The 21,834-nt window shown below is 32.0% G+C and overlaps 2 protein-coding genes across 4 annotated transcripts; both read left to right on the plus strand.

Annotated features, from left to right (window-relative positions):
- The first annotated feature begins 5,108 nt into the window (after positions 1–5,108).
- Positions 5,109–11,864, plus strand: LOC114379245. Of its 3 annotated transcripts, XR_003659451.1 has the most exons (6): positions 5,109–6,959; positions 7,162–7,416; positions 7,596–7,715; positions 7,799–7,891; positions 9,271–9,331; positions 11,591–11,864. XR_003659451.1 is itself a non-coding variant. In XM_028337872.1 (5 exons), the coding sequence occupies exons 1-4, from the start codon at positions 5,892–5,894 to the stop codon at positions 7,859–7,861; spliced, it is 1,506 nt and encodes a 501-aa protein (XP_028193673.1). In that variant the 5' UTR covers positions 5,109–5,891; the 3' UTR covers positions 7,862–7,891; positions 9,271–9,505. The 3 variants fall into 3 exon arrangements, 2 of the variants coding, with proteins under 2 accessions (XP_028193673.1, XP_028193672.1); XM_028337872.1 differs by lacking the exon at positions 11,591–11,864 and having other exon boundaries at positions 9,271–9,505; XM_028337871.1 differs by lacking the exons at positions 9,271–9,331; positions 11,591–11,864 and having other exon boundaries at positions 5,124–6,959; positions 7,799–8,140.
- Positions 11,865–14,598: 2,734 nt separating this feature from the next.
- On the plus strand, positions 14,599–17,312 carry LOC114377883 (pentatricopeptide repeat-containing protein At2g20710, mitochondrial-like). The gene is made up of 2 exons (XM_028336347.1): positions 14,599–14,946; positions 15,784–17,312. Exons 1-2 carry the CDS (start codon positions 14,683–14,685, stop codon positions 17,008–17,010), a joined length of 1,491 nt encoding a protein of 496 aa, XP_028192148.1. The 5' UTR covers positions 14,599–14,682; the 3' UTR covers positions 17,011–17,312.
- The last annotated feature ends 4,522 nt before the right edge of the window (positions 17,313–21,834 follow it).

Genomic DNA, 21,834 nt, shown 5'->3' on the forward strand with positions numbered 1-21,834 from the left:
GTGGCAGTTGGACTCCATAAATCCTTGGTTAAGGATAATGGCTTGAATAGTTTGTAGGGAAAAGATACGATAGAATTTTATAAATCCATAATAATTTTTACAACTTGTTGTGATAAAGAGCAATGAGTATATTTCTTATTAATTGGAACAATTTTTGTTGACCCCTACACATAGAAGACAATTTATGCTTATATTAATTTTACTTTTATACCTCTTTATAAAATCTCATTATCCTAACCTTAAGTCATGACATGACAATCACCCTAGTATACCTCTTGTTCCTTATCTCATTTTGACGCTTTCTCTACCTTGTTGGTAAGTTTTGTCTTATCTTCTTTGATGAATCACAATACCACAAAACCAATTCAAAAGGACACAAAAATATTGACTTGACTGCTAATCTATCAATAGCTTTGTTCATTCTACCATTGATTTGAGATTGTTTTCAAGAAGATTTATTTGTATCTATCCCTTGTCATTTGTTTTTTCTTAGTTATTTGGTATCTGTTGAACAAAAAAGGAAAATTTAGTCGTTTTTTTTAAAGTTATATTTTTTTAACAGAGTTATAATTTTCTAAAACCAACTAGATTATGGACCGGCACGGAACAAATTTTATGAGAATATAATTTTATAAAGTAATACTTTTGAAATCTAAAATTTTGTTGTGCTCAATTTTTTTTAAGAGAAATGAATTAGACAAAGCAACATTAAACTTGATACATCTTCACAATTATTTATCAGAATAAGAATTAGTTTATAAACCTTTAAAAGTAACGTCACTCAACTGAATAGATGACCCAGTAAAAAAAATTAACTGAATAGGTGACTTGCGTAGTTAAATAATTACAATATATAATCTAATAATAAATGCAATAATTAAGAAAAGATTGAAGTTATTTCATAAAAAAGAGACTGAAGTTATAATCAGTATGCACTTTTGGACAATTGATTCAGAGTTTATAATAAAACCAACTTCTACTCCCTGTTTTTGTCTATGATTTTATAAACTTCTACTTCTACTCCTTGTTTAACATAACATCAACTCGTGCTTTATAGTCGTAATACTCTTTCAATTTTGATTTTTTTTTTTTTTGTGGTGAAACTTTCAATCTTGATGTAACAACAACTTGGTTCCCTGATTTGAATTAATTAGCAACCTCCATTTGGCCTCAAAATTAATCACACCACAATTAAATAAATGATGTAAAAAATGTGGTTAACTCATGTCAGCTAACATAAAAGTAATAAAAATGTTAAATATAATTACCATTAAATAATTTAAACCGAAACAAATATAAAATATTTTAAGCCTTCATTTGAAATTACTAATTTAATTCCTAACTATTTTAGTTTCAATAAAACATTTTAAATTTTTTTTAGAAATTTATCTAACATAGAATTCAACAGTTTTCAAAAATATAAAACTAATAAATTTGAATTTAATTATTTATTAAAAATGTTTCAAGAAAATATTTTAAACATTTTTTAGAATTTTAAAAATTTAATAAAGAAATCAAAATTTTTCAAAAAAACATAAAATTAATAAATTTGAATTTAATTATTTAACATCAAATTTTTCTTGTGACAAGAAAGCATTTATAACATTTTTTTATGACTTAATATTCAAAGAAAAAATTTTATACCAATTTTTAAATGATTAAAATAAAAAATTACAATTATTAAATTTAACTAACTACTATTCCTAATTTCAATAAAAAAAATAATAACATCATTTTTAATTTCTTTTGGTAAAAAAAAGAACTTATGACAGTTTTATATTCATATCAATTATTTAAACAGTTAAACTTAGTAAATTTGAATTTAATTATTAGCAACACATGTACTCAGTTTTAAGAAAGCATTTAATAAATTTTTTAATAAAAATTTTTGAATTTTCAAGAAAAATATTTTCTATTATAATTTTTAATACTTATATTTAGTAAATTTAAAATTATCAAAGGGGATAAGCAAATGCATAAAGGATAAAATATAAAAAAAATATAGTTTAGTTTTAAATATAAAAATCTAAAAAGGCAAATGCATATAAGAGTGCAACTTAATTTAACTGATTTTAAAAATTGTATTTAACTAAAATGTAAATATAAAATATAAGACATTTTAACGTACTCCGTCTTATTCTACGCATACAGCGTATCGCAATTTTTCATATTTATTTATCAGTTTTTGATATTCATTTTAATGTACTCATATACAGTTTGATGACATATAATTCAAAAATAATGAGTGTGATATATGGATTTGGAATTATATATATATGGAGTGATTCATAACTTTTAATTTGTTGCTTCTAAAGTACACTCAAAACATAGCCTGACAGATCATAAAAAATAGTTACCAATTATTCATTACATTGGGGGGGAGATGAGGACACAGTATTTATTTTTGCTACTCTAAAACAAATTAAAAGCAATTCTAAAAGGCTAGAAATTAAGGGTATGAAACAACTTTCACTTCACCTATATACAGCGAAAGAGAATCATACACATCATATATTCATATTCATCCAACAGACCTTGTTCCCTGTGATTAAAAGAAACGTGTTAAAAAATTTAAAAAATTTTCATAAGCAGTCAAAAATTAGAGAAAAATGGTTTCTTGTTGATGATTGATGAATGATCCAAAGACATTAGGTAAAAATCATTTTAATAAAATATTGAATAGTTTTTCATGCTTCAAAAAGTGACATGCATACTCTCAACAGAAAATTGCTTGTTAGAACTTTTCCAAATAAAAGTCATGCTGTCAGCTAGAACTTTAGATACACTCTATAAAATAGTATTTCTATTTTCTTTTACTGCATAAAGCAGTATTTTTAACATACTATATTTGTAATTCTTAAATATAAAAATTTCAAACAACTGTTAATTAATAGAAATACTTCAAGTTTATTCTTTATTTTTTTTATTAGGGTCAGCCTTAAGATCAGTCTAATATTCATATTTTTCCATCTTAATCATATAGAAGACCTCGAATAAAGGGGAAAAAAGAAGAAAGAAGACATTTACAAGTATGCGTATAGTCTACCTATATCCCTATCGACAAAGGGTGCAGTGAATATGATAATAGTTGCAATCCTATAAGCCAGTGATTATTTTTTGCCTTGAATGTTTTTCGAATAACAGAAAACTATATAATAAAGCATAACATAGTAATTAAACCCCTAACCCAGGAGCTAAAAGCAAAATAAAAAATACACTCAAAAACCCTTTAACCCCAAATTAAAAACAAACCCTGTTAATCTAAACAGAAGATGAATCAAAAGCCAATAAAAATGCCTTATGACCATTACCCAAAATCCCAAACTGTGAAGAAATTTCTATTGAGAGATGACAAACTCGTGAACATAGCCAATTTGCAAGGTGGAAAGACAAAGATTTAGAGTTTGAAGGAATTTAAAGGAGTAATTTTCAACTATCAATAATGAAATTTAAATAGACAGAGATTAAAGAAGGACTTATTGATATTTCTATCTTTCGTTCCTTATAATTGTTGGTATTATTAAAGTTCACCATCAATGTAATATGGAAAACGAAAAGCCACACAATTATTCAAGAGAATACATCTACTGCAGACTTCCTTCCTTTTATATATTAAGATACAACACAATAAGTAAATAAATTTAGTTATGAAAATTTATAATGTGTTAATTTATTTTAATAGCTATCAAATTAAACAATAGATATAACTTTGAAAGTTATATAAGAATAAATTTAAAATATTTTAAAAAGTTGTCAAACTGAACCAAACAAAACCTTGTTATCAATTTTGTTTGATTTAAATTTAATATTGTTTTCAAATTGAATTACATGTTACATTTATGTTTGATTTAGATGATTCTTTTGGTCTAAAAATCAAACTACATGGCCAATATTAGAGGTTTCATGTAGCTTGGTGGAATTTTATCTTTCATCATTTGTTTTGGAGAGGTCAATCAAATTGCGTATTATCTAGCAAAAAAAGGTTCTTCTGAAGGTCTTCTTTTCAAAGTCTGACAACTATGTCTAAATGAACTTCAACCAAAGCTCCTTGTTGACGTCCTAGGCACCTTTTTTCTTAGGGATCGCCCAGTTTCTTGTAGTTTCGTTGTTGCTCCTTTCATTTTTTATGCATAAAAAAAAAAAATTACATGTTACAATGTGAACACTATTATGTATGGATTTAGTAAAAATGACTCAGATTCTGCTTTGAGGTTAAAATCAACTTTTGAAAAAGTTAAATGAAATTCTTTTATAAATTAATTTAGGTTTAAGCTAATTTATGATTATGAAAAAAGTTTAATTCATTTAACTTTCTTATTTTTCTTCTTTTAAGTATTTATTAAGAAGTTTTATCCATATATAACCCTTTTTTTTTTCTATAGATACATAATTACATATAGCCCTCCCTAACATGGGATTTTACATCAGCTGATAAAAAAAAAGGGATTTTACCTTTTCAATATTTCCTTTTTTTATATCTTCCAAATGCATGATTATTTAAATTTCTTTCTCGGAGAATATTGAATCCATAAAGAGTAATAAATAATTGAATAAATCTTAATCCTCCTATTACCTTTTATGGTAAATTTTAAATATGTTTTATACTTTCAAGACAATAAATATTTTTAATTTTAATTTAATATTTACCATAAAGATAATAGGAGAATTTATAAAAAGATAAAGTAGGAGAATTTAGCATTACTCTAAATAACTTTCAGAAACAAATTAAAAGCAGCATACTTGCAAAACTGTACTTCCAGGATTCAGTTCATATAAATGAAGTACACATTTAATTGTTGTCCAGTTAGCATCATCGTTATTATTATTGATATTTTTTGGTACAACATCATTATTATTAGCATTATTATTTTTATATATAGAAGTTCTATTGAACCAAATCGTTATTAAAATAGCAATAAGATACGTAAGTCGTAAGAAACAATAGAGTAGGCTTTACTTGAAGAAAAGAAGGCCAGGAATCTCCGTTCAAAATTCGAATCTACCCAATACATTTCGCTCTCGCTCCAACCTTATCCAAATAGCTTCAACTTCACTCCATCATCACCGTCAATCATTAACAATCAACGGCCAGAAATGAATTTCATACTACGTTCCCATAATCCTCACACTCACCGTTGCAGAGAAGAACCTTGTTTGGTGCCTACAAATACAATAATCAGTTAACTGATTAACCTTAATAAATCACATGTGATAAAGAAAGAAAGAGAGTCTCAAATTTCTGTTAATTTTAGTTTTCGTTTCGTATCACGCTTTTCATCTTCCATTTTCCCTCACTTTCTGTTACCTCCAAACACTGTCGAATTCTTCTTCGTTCTCTGCGACACATGGAGATGTCAATGGAGGATTCGCGCTCGTACGAGATTCTCTCCATGGCTCTCGAAGCTTTCCTCCGACGCGGACGATCTCCCCGATTACCGAACAGTTCTATACCGATTACGCCACGAATATCTCCTTTTACGCCGTCGTTTTAAGGTCCTTTCTTGGCTCTCCGAATTTCTTCGTTTCTTTCGCTGTTTATGCTCGGAATTCCAACAGTAGGATATCGTTGTCTCGTGATTTCCCGTTTCATTCGTGAATCATTTGTTGTTAGTGACTTTAGATTGGTTATTTGTCTCTGTGCAAAGTTTGGATATATGAGAATTTTCAGCGCGAGTTAGTCTCGGAAAGTTTTCTGTTATGCTATGTTAGGGTTTGGAACCAAGTCTGCAATGTCTCTGAAACCTTGATCTGGAATTTAAGGGAGATTCCTGTTAGGAGTTTCGTGGTTTTGGAATTTAAGAGAGGTTCCTGTTGTGTTTGTGTGTTGATTGATTATTGAATATTGTCTAGTGTTGAATTTTTCGTTTGACTTTTTGGTTGGGGAAATTTTAATGGCTGGAAAGTTGGAATTGGGGCCTCCGAAGTCTGATGTTTCCAATCCGAAGGAACAAGCGGCGAGGAAGATACTGAAAATTGTTAGATCTCAAGGGCATCCGTATGTTGAGTTGCGCGAGAATGGGAAGAAATTCATTTATTTCTGCACTCTGTGTCTTGCGCCCTGTTATAGTGATGATGTTCTGTTTGATCACTTGAAAGGCAATCTTCACAAGGAGAGACTATCTGCTGCTAAGGTCACTCTGCTTGGACCGAAACCCTGGCCTTTTAACGATGGTCTTGTTTTCTTTGATACTTCGACTGAAAGTCATAAAGAGTTGGAAGTTGCAGATAGTTACCAAAACAGGTTGTTGAAGTTTAATGACAATGACGTCAGTCTTGCGATTGTGAAGTTTGGTGATGGGGTTCAGTCAAATGCTAAACCACGTTCGATTGATGGTATGCAAGATGATGAGTATGCATTAGTGATTCCTAATTTGCTGATTGGAGATGAAATATTTGATGTAAAAGTTAGGGAAGTTGGCTTGGGGAAGATTGCCGCAAGATTCCTTGAGAAGTGTCACGCATTGAATGGGATTAAAAGAATATGGTGTGAATGGTTAGGCAAAGAAAGTAATGGTGAACGAGATGGTGTTGAGGTTCTAGAGCATGATTTTGCAGTTGTGATTTTTGCTTATAATTATGATCTGGGTCGGTCAGGTTTGCTTGATGATGTCAACACGTTGCTCCCGTCTGCTTCTGGTGGCCAAAAGGGAAAGTCATCATTGTCTGACTTTGATGATGTTAGCGATTCTGTATGCAATCAGTATGATTCGTCTGCAGAAGAGTCCTCTGATTCAAACAACTCCAGCTCACGATTGACACTAGATCAATTCAACAATCATCTTTGCACAAGGTTCATTTCAAGCAAGGCTTTGAGGAAAGAATTGAGACGGAAGCAGCGGCTGGCAGCAGAGAAAGTGTGTAACATCTGTCAACAAAAAATGCTTCCTGGTAAAGATGTAGCAGCTCTTTTGAATTTGAAGACTAGAAGAGTGGCGTGCAGCAGTCGGAATAGAACCGGGGTAAAGACATTTTATTAATGTTCTGAATTCTGATTTTGTTTTGCTATATTAGTTTGTTGATAGTGAGGCTTGTATGAAAACTTGAGATATTGAAACTTCATCGTATTCATATCATGCATATTCTAAACTTGAGGAAAGGAAAAGAGTTATATTCATGTTTCATTTGCCAATTTACACAACTTAAATTGGCATTTATATGCAGGCATTTCACGTATTCCATACATCCTGCCTTATACACTGGATAATCTTGTGTGAATTTGAGATAATCACAAATCATTTAGTCTGTCCAAATGTTAGACGAGTAGTGAAGAGAAAGGTTGCGTCAGATGGCAACAAAATTGGAAAAGAAAAAGATATTGGAAAACATATAAGAACTGTATTCTGCCCAGAGTGCCAAGGTACTGGTATGATCATTGATGGAGATGGGGTGGAGCAGCCAGAATTTTCTTTGTCGCAGGTTTGTTTATTACATTGATAATTCTTTCTTAATCATCAAGCTTATCTAGTATATATTTTAATCCCTTTTTTTTTTCGTTTCTTTTAGCACAAATATTTTTATTCCTGGTAAATACTTGTCTTATGTTCAGAAAACAAGTTTATTTGGAATTTATAGGATATTGCCTAATCTTCTTGCAGATGTTCAAATTCAAAATAAAGGCATGTGATGCACGCAGAGATTGGATAAAGAGTCCTGAAGTTTTGAAGAATTGCTCAACTGGGTTTCACTTCCCTTCACAATCTGAAGAGATATTTGAGGTCTTTGATATTTCTGCATTTATTTTCATTTAAAATTAGATGTTCAATTGTATATCATCTTCTGATAAATTTATTGATTTCAGGAAAAAGTGGAACCCATAAATTTACTGCATTTTTATCGTGCTGATGATCAGAGTTGGGCATAACAACCGGGCAAACGTTTCTTATACATCTGAGTATGTTGGTCTTATATTTTCTAGAATTATGTGTAACTTTTTAGGTAAATGTTGGTTGATAGACTGGGTCGTAGATAGTGACCAGATTAAACATTTCATGTGTATACCTGTTGCTAATGAGTGTGAATGCACATTGCTGAATGCCTGACATAGTGACTTACGAGTACATGGTAAAGAACAGATATCATTCTAGAATGCCACCATTGTTGTTGCCTCACTTTTTATTTCTGGATTTTTTTCTTTGGCCAATATTGGAGTTATTCCTTGGTAAACACGGGATTGCAAGCAAGTACTATTAAACAATAGAGATTCCGTGTTTGAATGAGAGGCGAAATTCTAAAGTATAGTGGGTTTGAAGATAGAATGTTTTTCAGATGACGGCTATACAATTTCTGTAGTACTACTAATTTTATTAAAAGATGTTCTTTTCATGTCCCTTTAGGGTGTATGCTAATAATGGAGTATGTGAGAGAAAAAGATGGGAATGGAAGAGTGAGAAAATGTTAGATGTAAATGCCTGATATGACAATAAACAAGACAACCTACTAACGAACAACAACGTTTTTGCTGAAAGTGATTTTGAGTTTGCACGTCCTCGTTTTTGAATCTGATAGGAATATTGAATAAGACAGCCACTTACCCAACTTGAAATGAGTTTCTCCGTTGCTTTTTGGATGAATTTTGTAACTCCAACTCTTGCACAGTTGCGCACGCCTTGTGTTTGATTTTTTGATCAATGAAATATTTTGCTTATAAAAAAAATGCTATATATAAGAAGACATTGCAATTATCCTCAAATAACTATTAAAAGATTGTTTTTTTTATTGGTTTTATTTTTTATTTTTTTCATGGACTTTTTATAATTTTAAATGTTTTTTTTAAAAATTCGTGAAATCTTTTAAAATTTTATAGATCTATAAAATCTTTTTAAATTTTATGAATTTATACGTTATAAATTCATTAAAATTCAAATCACAAAATCTTAATAATAATTTTTTTTAAAAAAATCATTATATTCATATAAAATATTTTAAAATTCACAAGATTTTTTTTATTAAAATAATTTTTTCAAATCTTAATCTAATACATCTTCTTGTATTCATATTTCATTATAATTTTATTGTGTAATAAAATAAAAAAGATAAAAAAAAAAGAGAGGTATTGATAGAGTGATGCTAAGAGGAAATAGAATTTGTCTATTGAAAACATGTCAACCTCTTAAAAAGATTAAAACCAAAAATATTAATGCATTAAGGTTCTGACAACATGGAAAAAGAGAAAATGTATTCTTGAAAATGCAACCAAGAAGGAGTGTTTTGCTTGCATGTTTGATATGTGCATTTCTCAGTATATTCACGTCTTGTCCCAAATTCATGCAGAAGCTGTGTTAGGAAGATGATTTACAGGAGGAAGAGGCAAGAGTGCTGAGCTGGCATGAAGGTAGTGGTTGTACTAGAAATGTTGTCTGTCATCACTTTCAATTATTTCCTTTGTTTCCTTTACTCCTACATTCTGTTATTTGGGTAGAATCCTGTTAGAATTCTGTTATCAGGAGAATTAAGTGTCATAGTACCTCAATTGTTGCCTATAAATAGTTAATAGTCATTGTAATAAGTCAGACAATTTCCACGTAAATGTTGCAGACTTTGTTGTGAACCGCATCAAAGCAACTATCGCGAAACTCACCCTCAGTCAACTCAAACTCGCTACTGCCATCGACACTAGGCCTCGAATGCTAGTGCCTATGTGACTGTTTCTGGTTTTGCTCATAATAATTTGGTGCTTTCATTAAGCTCCAATGGCTGCCTTCCATAACTGCCATGTCAGCCCAAATCACCTCTTCCCACAACATCCTTTCCACATAGCCACCCACCAACAACCATTTATGCAGCACTCATTTCCTTCGTTTTCACACACCCCTTATCCTTTTGTACATCCAACTCAATCCCTTGGGATTGATTTTGAGAGCACCTGCAAATGTTTGCTATGCTTGTTCGGTACTGAGGGAACTCTTCTTTCATCATCTCCCACCTTACCCTCGAAAATGGAAAGCAAGTTTCACGTAAATGTTGCGGACTCTGCTGTGAACCACATCAAAGCAACCATCACGAAACTCACCCTCAGTCAACTCAAACTCGCTACTGCCATCGACACAATGGCCACCATAATTGGCGACCTTCTTCAACGACTTAGCCTTCGCAATCCCACTCCACATTTTCCATCTTCCGTCCCTGCGCAGGCACCGATACCAACCACCATCATATCGACTCTGCCTCCACCTCCACTCCCCACACTTATGCAGCAACATCCCACACCCTTACCGGCTCTGCTTACCATTGCTGTCGTCCCCCTCCTTACTAACAACAAGCCCCACGCGTCCTTCGACAGCCGCTGGGCCACCATTTCCCAAATCCGCAAGGAGTATCCCAACCGCCGTAACCTCCCCTCGGACCTTGCTCATTTCCCCTCATCAAGTTCGTCGCCAAGGTCTAGGACAAGGAGCTCGACCACTCCTTCCTCCTCACCTTTTACGCTACTATCAACGCTGCAAAATGGGTTTACTTCCGCAACACTAACCTTCATTCACTCATTCCTTCACCCATTTTAATTTGGGATCCCGGTTCAAATTTTGAAGCCATAGTTTGAAGCCCCAACACCTTGAGGACAAAGTGTTTTTGATGGGGCAGAGAATGTTACGAAGAAGGACTTACAGGAGGAAGAGGCAAGAGTGCTGAGTTGGCATGAGGGTAGTGGTTGTACCAGAAATGCTGTTTGCCATCACTTTCAATTATTCCCTTTGTTTCCTTTACCCTTGCATTATGTTATTTGGGTAGAATCCTGCTAGAATTCTGTTATCGGGAGAATTAAGTGTCATAGCACCTCAATTGTTGCCTATAAATAGTTAAGAGTCATTGTAATAAGATAGACAAGTTTATAAAATATCTATCTTCTTTTCCTTGTTGCTTATGGAGGTAGCACTAGGCCTCGAATGCTAGTGCCTGTGTGACTGTTTCTGGTTTTGCTTATAACAAGCTGCCCATGCAAAATCTACACTTAAACATGAATCAAGTAATGTGTTTGGAAGCACGTTTTTAATTCACAGTTTTTCTCCCCCTATTCTAGCTACTCTATCATGGATCAAGTCCCAAATTTATGCAAAAGCTAGCTACTACCATGTAATGTGTTGGTGACTTGGTGTTCACATGAATTTACACTTGGCAGACGAGAAACCAAGCATGATTACATGAATCATGTAAAATAAATAACAAATAAAGAAGTCTATCTATCATATGATACTCTAAATCAAACAAATGGCAAAGCGTGCAGATTGAGAATTTTACAAATTAAAACTATATATGTTGACTTTTAAACATTCCAGGGTGCTGATGAATCATATGCCGGCAAGTACAAGAAATTAAATATTAGCTGCATGCATGCAATCCCAGTTCACAAAGCCGGCGAACACAGTTTGGTGCATATGCTCAACTTTGTTCCAAGCTTCAACATACTATATATATATATATATATATATATATATATATATATATATGTAATTTACAAAAGCATGCCAAAAGTCATAGGCACAATACAATTACTTACAAAATAAAATGGCACATTACAGGCTCCAAAGCAAGAAGTTGATATGCTTCTTAATGTTTGTTTTTCTGGTTCTTTCTCTCATGGAAACTTCATCGACAGAAGGAAGGGGAGTTTATCGTTTGAAAGATATAGGAAAATCCAGAAGCCAAGTAGAGATTGGAGGGCACATGCAAAGACTCGGAACCCTTGCAGAGTTGCTTCCTAGAGGACCTGTACCACCTTCAGCACCAAGTCCTGACATAAACTGATACATATCAGTGTTCCATTTGTCTATCTACATTGTTGGCTTGGCTGTTACAATTTACACGTACCTTGTGAAATTAATTATATCGTGGTAGCAACAAATTCTTTAAATTATTCACATTTAGGGGTTTTGTTTTTCTATTCATTTTCCTGAATATATGTAAATTTTGAACTTGTCTTTACCATTATTTCTTTATCGTGTTATGTGTCATGCATACAATACAATAATTTATACAACATTTTATTCAATAAAATTTTGTGTCAATCTTTCTCCATCTCATTATTTATTACATTTCATATTTTTTTCTTTTCTTTTTCTTTATTACTTGTAAAATATGTTGTACAGATTATTGTTCAAGTAACATTTTTCTGAATTTATCAACAATAGTTTATGGACCGGTAAAAAAATGGATATACATTAACCACGAAAGGATCGATAGCACAAGTAACAAATTTTCCAGCAGAAATTTTGTTCCCTGTAAAATCGCAGTTAAAGATACTCTTGATAAAGCCATGTTAGGGCTGTTCATGGTTTGATATTATAAGTTGGCGTAGATTATTGAAGTAAAATTACATCTCCGTGCTATCATTGAGTGCGGAAATCAATTTATTCAGGATTGTTTTGCTTACTTAATTATCTTGAATTCAAGTGTACCGGATATCCAGTTGTATTAAATTAAGTAAAGAAAAAATTTCGACCCACATTATTAATCTCACACACTTCAAGTAAAATTTTATATAATTGAAGATATTTAGAGCATTTTCACCGCAAGTTTCTTATAGATTTTTTAATCATCTTTTTGTGATTCTCTTAATATTTTTTATGATCTACACGATGTCATGTTATTCATAAGAAATTCATACAAATTTTTATTCTAATGCAAGAAATCGCAAAAAACTACAATAATCATAAAAAAATTCACACATTCAATTTTTTTATTATAACTTAATTATTATTGCAATAAAATAATTGATTTAATTTTTCATTTTACTCTAATTTTTTTACTCTAATTTTTCACACATTCAATTTTACTTTAATCTTCCTTTTTATTGTCAATGTTTTTCAATTACTTCACTTTTCTTTTTCACTCTAGAACCTTTCTCCTTCCCCATGTTGCTTTTCCCACTTCCCCACCCCTCTTCTTTTTCTCACCAGAACCTTCCCCCTTCCCCCACTTCCCCATCCAACTCCATAATCTTCCTTCCCCTTCCCACCTTTCCAACTTGATTTTTCTTTCTAAAACAAAAAAATCACTCACCTTCATTTTTCTCATTGACTTCTTCTTCTTCCCCCTTTTCCTTCTTTTTCGTTTCGTAACCACCCTTCGCCGCCACACGTTGAACCACCAACGTCGCTCTCTTGTGTGACCACGACTGTCCCTCGAGCCACCATCACCGCTCGCTTGCAGAACCACCGCCAGTGACAATGACATGGGATTTTTCCATATTTGTTCAATATTCCTTTCCCCTTTGTATTTTTTCATATTTGTTCATTTTTCTTCTTCTTGTAGTTATTTTTCCTCTTATTTGTACATCGGTGAATTGTTGAAGGTGATTGATGTTGGATAATAATTTTTTAATGTTAAGAACTCGCTTCTTATATAAGAAACTCATTTTATTTTGAAGGAACGATTTTACGTAGGTTATTTTCACTACACAATTTTTTCAAGAATTCGTTTCTGCATGTTAAGAAACTCACCACGTAACTGGTATTAGAGATGCTCTTATAATCTCTAAAAAAGAGAAAATATATCTCTAAGTGTTTGTTTTGACCTAATGTTTAAAGGTTTTATCCTAAAAATAAGAAATGTTATTTCATAAATAGTTGTTGAGTTTATGTTATACCTTTTATTCTTTTTAAGTATCAGTTTTTTTTCTAAAAAAATAATCATTCCTATTAATATATGTTATTTTTGAAATTCATGAAGATATCATTTTTTGTGTCAATTATACTCGTTTTTTACCTATTTTTTTTAGTTAATTTACGTATCACGAAAGTTCAAATGAAATTATAAAAAACTTGTAAGCATTACAATAGAAAACTTCACAATTAATGAGAAAATTATTACATCTAGTGGTCTGTGTATGAAAAATTCAAGACAAATAAAAATGAAACAGAGCTAGTACTACCTTTTTCTAATTAATGAGAGCTTAAGTGAGAGTGTGACTTATAAATGAGGTTTTTTTTTAAATTTGGTTGATCATCAAACTGATCAAGGTACTTATTTAAAGTTATGGCTGAATATTTGAATCATGGCTGAATTGGTTTTGTTAAAATAAAAAATAATTAAATAATCTATAAAATAATACTAAACAGATATACTATCATAAATATTAACAATAAAAACTAAAACCAAAACACAGTACTTAACTTCAAAATACACGAAAACTTAAATCAAATATATCTTGATACTTAAACCTAAGTTTTAATAATATACAAAAAAAAAAACACTGATAATAACAAATTCATTTCTAAAATAAAAAATGAAAAATACCTTAAATCAATTTGTCATTTTTTTAAAAATAAAATAAAATGATATCATACTAAATATTTTTCATTACCTAGTTGTGAATCGATCTTCGGCCAATTTCTCTGATTAAAAAAAAAAACAAGAAAACAGTCTGACTCATGATTTAAATATATCTATATGTTTACTCAAATTATTTTAAATGATTGTCCCCAAATTTTTAATTAGTTAAATTTAATCTTCAAATTTTTAAAATAAATCAATTTTATTTTTAAAAAAATTAAAAATGATTAAATTAATTTTTTTAAAAAAATTGGAGATGAAATTAAATTATTTAAAATAATTTGATGATTAAATTGATAATTATGAAATAAAAACAGAAAACTCGGAGAAAAATAAAAGCCCTACTCTCTGCACACTGAAGCAAGTGCTGAGTGGTGATGAGAGTTGAGTTGACATCGGCGAGCAATAACAAGAAGAATGATGATGCTAATCCGATCAAAATGCAAACTTGTGAAAATGTGTGGTGTTTGCGTTTGTGGGTCTCTCGAAATGTGCATGTACTCGACGGAAAGCGTGGTGGCGAGTCTCGAAAATCGCGTGTTTAAGGTTGGGGATCCAGTGATTCCAGTGAGTCCTATTCTGAAGCAGTGGGTGGAAGAAGGCAGAGAAGTCACCAAACTTCAGCTCGAAAATCTCGTTTACCGCCTCACTCAATCTCGTCGCTTCACACATGCCCTTCAGGTAATTTCACATTTCCCCTTTTCATGGACTAATTTGACTATTAAATGTGTTTTTAGGGTTTCTCCATGTCATTTTCATCATTCATAATCATGGATTAATGGACTGTATATTTAGGTTGTGTTTGGAATGAGGTAAAGTGGTGGAATGGATTGGAAAAGAATGATGCCAGGTCTTGATGTTTTGTTTTGAGGAAACTTTTTTACTGTATGAAATTTTGCTACAATTACACCGCGTCAAAAACTGTGTAAGGACTAAAACTTATATATAGGAACTAAAACTTAAATGAGAGCAACTATGAGAACCAAATGAATAGTTTAACTTAGTTTTGTTTTTCCCGTTTCTCTGTCGTAAAAATATCAATTCAATACAATGAAATGATAATTTTGTTCCATTCCATTCTATTTCACTTACTATGAGATATCCAAACATAACCTTAGTCTTTAGTCTTTAGTCTAGGTGGTTTTTAATGATATAGAGAACTAAGAGAAGCTGATTGAGAGAGGTAGAAATCCAAGTTGTGTTGAACTCTATTTCAAGTTGCTTGGATCCTTGTGTGCTTAGTTGGTTACTAATAGTGTGTTTGGTTTTGTGGTGCGGTGAAAGAGAAGCAATTATTTTTCGTGTTCATGGCACTGCCACTCATTGTAACTTCCAGATTTCTATGTAAGATGTGATTTTTGTGGTGCCACTGCGGAACCAAACACACATTATGTTTGCTGTATTGCATTTGATCCCTTTAAAATAAAGAGTCATGGAAATATGCTTTTAGTTACATAGTTGGTGATATTGCACTTGAGCCCTTAAAATCTAGAGTCAAGGATATATGGTTTTTGTTAGGTGTTGGAGTGGATGAGCAATGAAAGGAACTATGAGTTGTCTCCGGGAAACATTGCTAAACAGATCAACCTGATATCAAAAGTCCGTGGCCTTGAACAGGCAGAGAAATATTTTAGAGGCATCCCTGATGCTAAAATTGAGTTCAAGATCTATGCTGCTCTTTTGAGATGCTATGCGGAACATAAATCTGTGGAGGAAGCGGAGGCTGTCTTGAAAAAAATTAAAGAGTTGCATCCTGTGAATATAACTGCATGTTGTAATATGATGTTGGAACTCTATGCTAAGAAGGGTAAGTACGAGAAACTGGATAGGTTGATGCAAGAAATGAAAGAGAAAGATATATGCAATGCTGGTACATATACGATTCGGTTAAATGCATATGTGATCGCCACAGACATAAAGGGGATGGAGAAGTTACTTATGCAAATGGAAGTTGATCCCATGGCAACTGTGGACTGGTATACATACATGACTGCGGCAAATGGTTATCGGAAAGTTCACAATTTTGAGAAGGTTGCAGCAATGTTAAAGAAATCGGAGCATGTAGCCAGAGGCAAGACTAAGAGGCTTGCTTATGAATCTATTCAAACTATGTATGCCATTATTGGGAATAAGGATGAGGTTCATCGACTTTGGAATATGTGCACTAGTCCTAAGAAACCCAACAAAAGTTACATACGTATGTTAAGCTCGTTAGTGAAGCTGGATGACATCGATGGGGCAGAGAAAATTTTGGAAGAATGGGAATCTGTACATGAAAATTTTGATGTCAGAATTCCAAATTTGATGATCAGTGCTTATTGTAAATGGGGACAGTTTGATAAGGCTGAGGCTTATATCAGGAGGCTTTTGGATGGTGGCAAGCATTTAGATGGAAGAACATGGGACCGATTGGCGTGTGGCTATAATGCAGGTAATGATATGGAGAATGCAGTTCAGGCAATGAAGAAAGCAGTCTCGACAAATCTAGCAGGAAGGAGGCCAGACCCCTTTACTCTGGTTGCATGTGTTAAATACCTGAAAGAAAAAGGAGACTTGGATTTAGCCCTTGAGATTCTTAAGTTATGCATAGAGAACAGCCATATCTCAGTCACTTCCTATGATGGACTGGTAAGTTATGTTCGTAGTGAAACTGAAACCCCGGATACAGAACCCCTTGATCTTATCAAAGGAGATTATCAAATGTTTGAGAATGAAAACACTCAACTTCTTGGTGGGGAGAACTGATGGTAGCATCTAATAGGTGGGCAAAGCTGCATTATTTGTTACGGATTTGTTAAATTGTTCCCAGGAAAATAAATTATCTAGCACTAGCCATAGCTGATAGCTCTGATTTCTTTTCCTTTAAGTGTTTTTAGAGGCTCAAATGCTACTTTCATCATTATGTTCCAGTGATTGAATTAACATCCTAACACTCATTATTTGCATTTAACCAATTTAATTGTGGCTCAATAGGAGGATTATAATTGTTAGCTTGTAGTTTGTGGCCATTATTCCATTAATCTATGCAAGCTCTCTATTTCTAGTAATTTATGTGCATGATACCTTCATACCTCTTCTTCTTGTGAACTCTATTTTCTCATGCAAATTAGATTTTATTAAGCAGTAGGAAGTTTAATTTATTATAAATAATATAAGTTTTTGGTGCCTAAATTTTGTAGCCTGAAGCAAGAGCTTCATCGCTTATATGCTTACCCAGACACTTCGTTTTAAGCAGTATGGAGAGTAGTCCCTCTCAGCTGAGAAATTGGATTTGGGTTTGGTAAAATATGCGTTGAAAGATCTTTGTTTGCATAAATGAATTTACATAGCTCAACTCATAAAACGAGCCGTTAAGCGAATCTGAATAACAAGGTTTTGTTAAATACTCATTTAAATGTGAAGAATCAATTAACTGCAATTGAATCTAAAAGGAAAATGTTTCTATGACACTGCATAACCTTAAAAATGTCAAATCCTATTAGTGTTATGAAAAATTGCGGACACAGATTAAGTGACTTTGTTTTAAGTCACTTGGATCGATCTATGTCCTTCAATTTTGAAAATGTGTCCGCAATTTTTCATAACACTAATAGGATTTGACATTTTTAAGGTTATGCAGGTTATGAAAATGTTTCTATGACACTGCATAACCTTAAAAATCCTTTTACTAGGCACCCTCATTTTGGAATAGGATATTTTTCCATGATAGCTATTTCGAAATATAGTTTTTCGTATTCTAGAATATATATTCCAGAGCAGGTTTCGTGTTCTAGAACAGTTATTCAAGAATAGGATAAGTATTTTGCAAACCTACTCCAGAACAAGTATTCTAAAATACAAAAAATTATATTCCAAAATAGATATTTTGAAAGTGTATCTTATTCTGAAATACTTATTTTGGAATAGTTATTCCATCATGCACCTTCTCGCTAAATCACTTTCACCATCGTGTAATCTTTCGTCATTCACGGCGTCGTCGCCTGTGACTACGGTTAATTTAGAATCACACTGTTCGGGTCACCCCAAAATCATCAAACCTAGTTTCAATCACAACAGGATCAACACCTTGCACACTGGTTCCACTGTAGAACATGTTGAAGTGGATGAGGTTGAACTCGATGTGTGGATGAAGATGTAGGAAGAAGCCAAACTCGATGTCATTGTGGAACCCATTTTATCTAATTACTACAACACTTCCACTCTCTCTCACAAGTCACTACAAACTGCGTTGGCCATTCACCTTGCCATCAAACATGGCAACACAAGACTTCCAAGGATTAAGAATCCCAACGCCTACATCTCAAAAACTTTTGTTCCCTTACGCGTGGTTACAAAATCTGAACTCAACAACCTCTCTCGCACAACACAAGAATTGGAAGGGAAGAGGGGGTGCTTGGGTGGCACAGGGAAGAGGACAACGGTGCAAGGAAATAGTCATTTTGAAATGGGGGTGTTTTCTGTTGGAGTCTTTTAGGAGGTGAAAGATGTGAAATGTGAGGTGTAGAATATAAATTCCCACTTCATATGATGGAGTGGTAAGTTATGTTGATAATGAAATCCCGGATACAGAACCCCTTGATCTTATTAAAGGAGATTATCAAATGGACGAAAATAAAAAGGTGGCCACAACTGCATATTTGTGATGGTTGTGTTAAAAGAAATTCAAGAAAGAATAAATTATGTAGCACTAGCACTAGCCATATAGCGTATTGCTCTAATTTCTTATACTCCAATTGATTTTGAAGGCACAGTTGCAACTTTCATCATTATGTTCCAGTGATTGAATTAGCATACTAATTAATTCAATGTCATATTTATTAGTACCATTTAACCAATTTAGATTGTAGCTGGATAGGAGGATTTTAATTGTTAGCTTGTAGCCATTATTCCATTAATCTATGCTAGCTAAGACTAGTGCTCTAGTACCTCTTCCTCTTGTGAACTCTTTTTCCAAAGAAATTGTATTTTATTAAGCATTAGGAAATTTAATTAACTAAAAAATATAATACAAGTTTTTGAGGCCTAAAATTCTGGTAGCCTGAAGCAAGGGCTTCATCAGTTTAATAGTCCTTCTCATGTAAGAAATTGGATTTGGGTTTGGTAAAATAAGCGTTGAAAGATCTTTGTTTTCTTAAATGAATTTACACAGTTCAACTCAAATTAATCGAGATCATGAATAATTCGGGCTTAATTGATTTTCTTTTCACTTTTAAAAACTGTTTTTAAAATTGATTTTCCAATATTTAATAATCAATTTTTCATCTAAAATTTATAAGATTTAGAAAGTTATTTTCAAAACAAGTGTTTTAAAAAACAAAAATAATAATAATTAGAGGATGTCTCCTCATTTTTAATTATAACAAAATTGGTCCTTCAACTAAATTTTATAGATGTTAGTTTGTTAATATTATTAGAAATGTTAATGAAAGGGATTTGAACTCGCATATCTCTCTCTTCCTTTTCCCTTAAGTCTTTTTTTTTTTAATTATCAAACCAACCTTATATCACTGATAGGTAACTAAGCTCCATAGTTCTTAATGAAATATGAAATCCAGTTACGTAATCAAAAGATGGGTTTAGAAGTGGGGTGGTGGTGGAGGCAATAAAAAGATGTAGCAACTAGCTTTTTTTTTTTTTGTTTTGTTGCTGAATAGATGTAGCAACTAGCTAGCAACTTCATTTCAACATTTAGCAAATATATGCTCATACCTTCTCCATGTGGCTTCCCAGATGGTGATGGCAGGTAATTAATCGTCATCAGTAATCCACAGTGTAAACAAAAAATTCAAATTTGAAAAGTATGTTGCAATAACACGTAACCACCCTTTAACAAAAACCCCCCAATTCTAGAAGCAGTTTACCTAAAAAAAACACTGTGCCCAGTGCACACTCCAATTTTCAGCCTTTAATTTGAAGTTGAAATGGAGGAGACTGCTTTATGAGTCTATGAGTCTTTCTGCTAATTAGAAAGTTAATTCCTCAACCACTTTAATAATTAGGCCAAGGAGTCATTTTCATTTAACAAAACTAGTAGAAAGCAATCTTTTGTGACGATTTCCAATTTAAGTCCCATCTCCCAGGGCCAACATTCATAAATCATAATGTTATGTTTTTAAGGACCATAATTGGGAAGGCTTTATAAATCATCAATCTTTGCGTTTGGTCTTTGGGAACATCCCATTCTCTGCTTCATTCAAATTTATTTTCTGTTGCTGATTCAACTATTTTCCGTTTCCTATATTGTATATACATTTTGCTTTTCTTATCTCCTCTCTTGTTTATCATAAAAGGTAAAATTTAACATCAAATACATCTCACTTCTAATTGATAGAAAGGTATAAAAGAATTGATGTTGAAAACATTGATTTTTTTTTTCAAAAGAAATTTTAGAATAATTAATTTTGTTTGGATAGTGGAGTAAAAAATGTATGTATTTAAATAAAATTGTAAATCAATTCTACTCACTAAACTAACTCACTCTATTTACTAGAAAATTGATGCTGATAATCAAGAAAACTTACCAAACATACATTTACTATTGTAAAACCTGATTTTAAAGGCTGGAAACATGAATTTTATCTGCAACCAACCTGAGTTTAAAAACTAGAAACGTAAGTGGACTTCATCCATCTTCCCCCATTCCCTTATCCTCCTTTTCTCTCCTTTGTAAAGCTAGAAAGAAAAGTGATTTTCTTTTGCAACAAAAGCAAAGATACCACCTAACATGCTATTAAAGTTACTTTAACATATAATTAATTCTAAATTCAGAATTAATTTCTTAAGAAACATATGATAGGAGAGAAGTTTTTCATGTCCGAGTCGAAATCATAAATCCCAAATAATAATTCTTGAGAATAAATAAAATTTATTTGATTGATTATAAATGTTCAAGAATATTTATAAAAGTTTTATGAGAATCAAAGAATTATGTGATATTTTTATTAGTTACTTTAATTATTTATCACATTAACTAATCTAACAAAAGTAATATGCTATATTTCTACTGTAGTTAAACGAAGTATTTAACTCGAAAAGTTAGAATTTTACTTCTCCCATGGGAATTTTTTTGTGAAAATCTAAGGAATGTTACTTTTTGAAATAGGTACCAAACATAAAACTAAGGGAGTGTTTGGTGGCGGGAAAGTTTTTTCATTCTCAGAAATCATGTTATTTGGGAATATATAAAATTTGTTTGGTTGATATTGAGAAAATTTTCTAAAAATCAAAGAATTATCCATATTTTTATTGATTATTTTAATTATTTACAACATTAAATAATTTAATAAAAAATAATATGACATTTTTATTATAGTAGAAAAAAAACCTCCCCTATGAAAGTTTTCGTGAAAAACTAATTAAAAAAAATCTCAAGAAACTTCCTTTCTCAAGAATATTTTTTTTTTTAAATGCATATCAAATATGAGAAACTAATTTTCCAAACCTACATTTTGGAAAATAAAAAACTTCTCTCCTACCAAATACCTCATAATTTTCCCAATCTAAAATTAACAGAGAAACTAAAAAGTTTCTCCTGACTAAACATGTAAAATTCAATGACGAAAATGAGCA

Source organism: Glycine soja, chromosome 12 (assembly GCF_004193775.1).
Source record: "Glycine soja cultivar W05 chromosome 12, ASM419377v2, whole genome shotgun sequence".
NCBI classification, from domain to species: Eukaryota; Viridiplantae; Streptophyta; class Magnoliopsida; order Fabales; family Fabaceae; genus Glycine; species Glycine soja.

Coding starts and splice junctions, on each gene's coding strand:
- LOC114379245 (XM_028337872.1), top strand. CDS start 5,892: ATGGCTGGAAAGTTGGAATTGGGGCCTCCGAAGTCTGATGTTTCCAAT. Junction 6,960..7,161: donor GCAGTCGGAATAGAACCGGG/GTAAAGACATTT, acceptor ATTTATATGCAG/GCATTTCACGTATTCCATAC. Junction 7,417..7,595: donor CAGAATTTTCTTTGTCGCAG/GTTTGTTTATTA, acceptor ATCTTCTTGCAG/ATGTTCAAATTCAAAATAAA.
- LOC114377883 (XM_028336347.1), top strand. CDS start 14,683: ATGATGATGCTAATCCGATCAAAATGCAAACTTGTGAAAATGTGTGGT. Junction 14,947..15,783: donor GCTTCACACATGCCCTTCAG/GTAATTTCACAT, acceptor GGTTTTTGTTAG/GTGTTGGAGTGGATGAGCAA.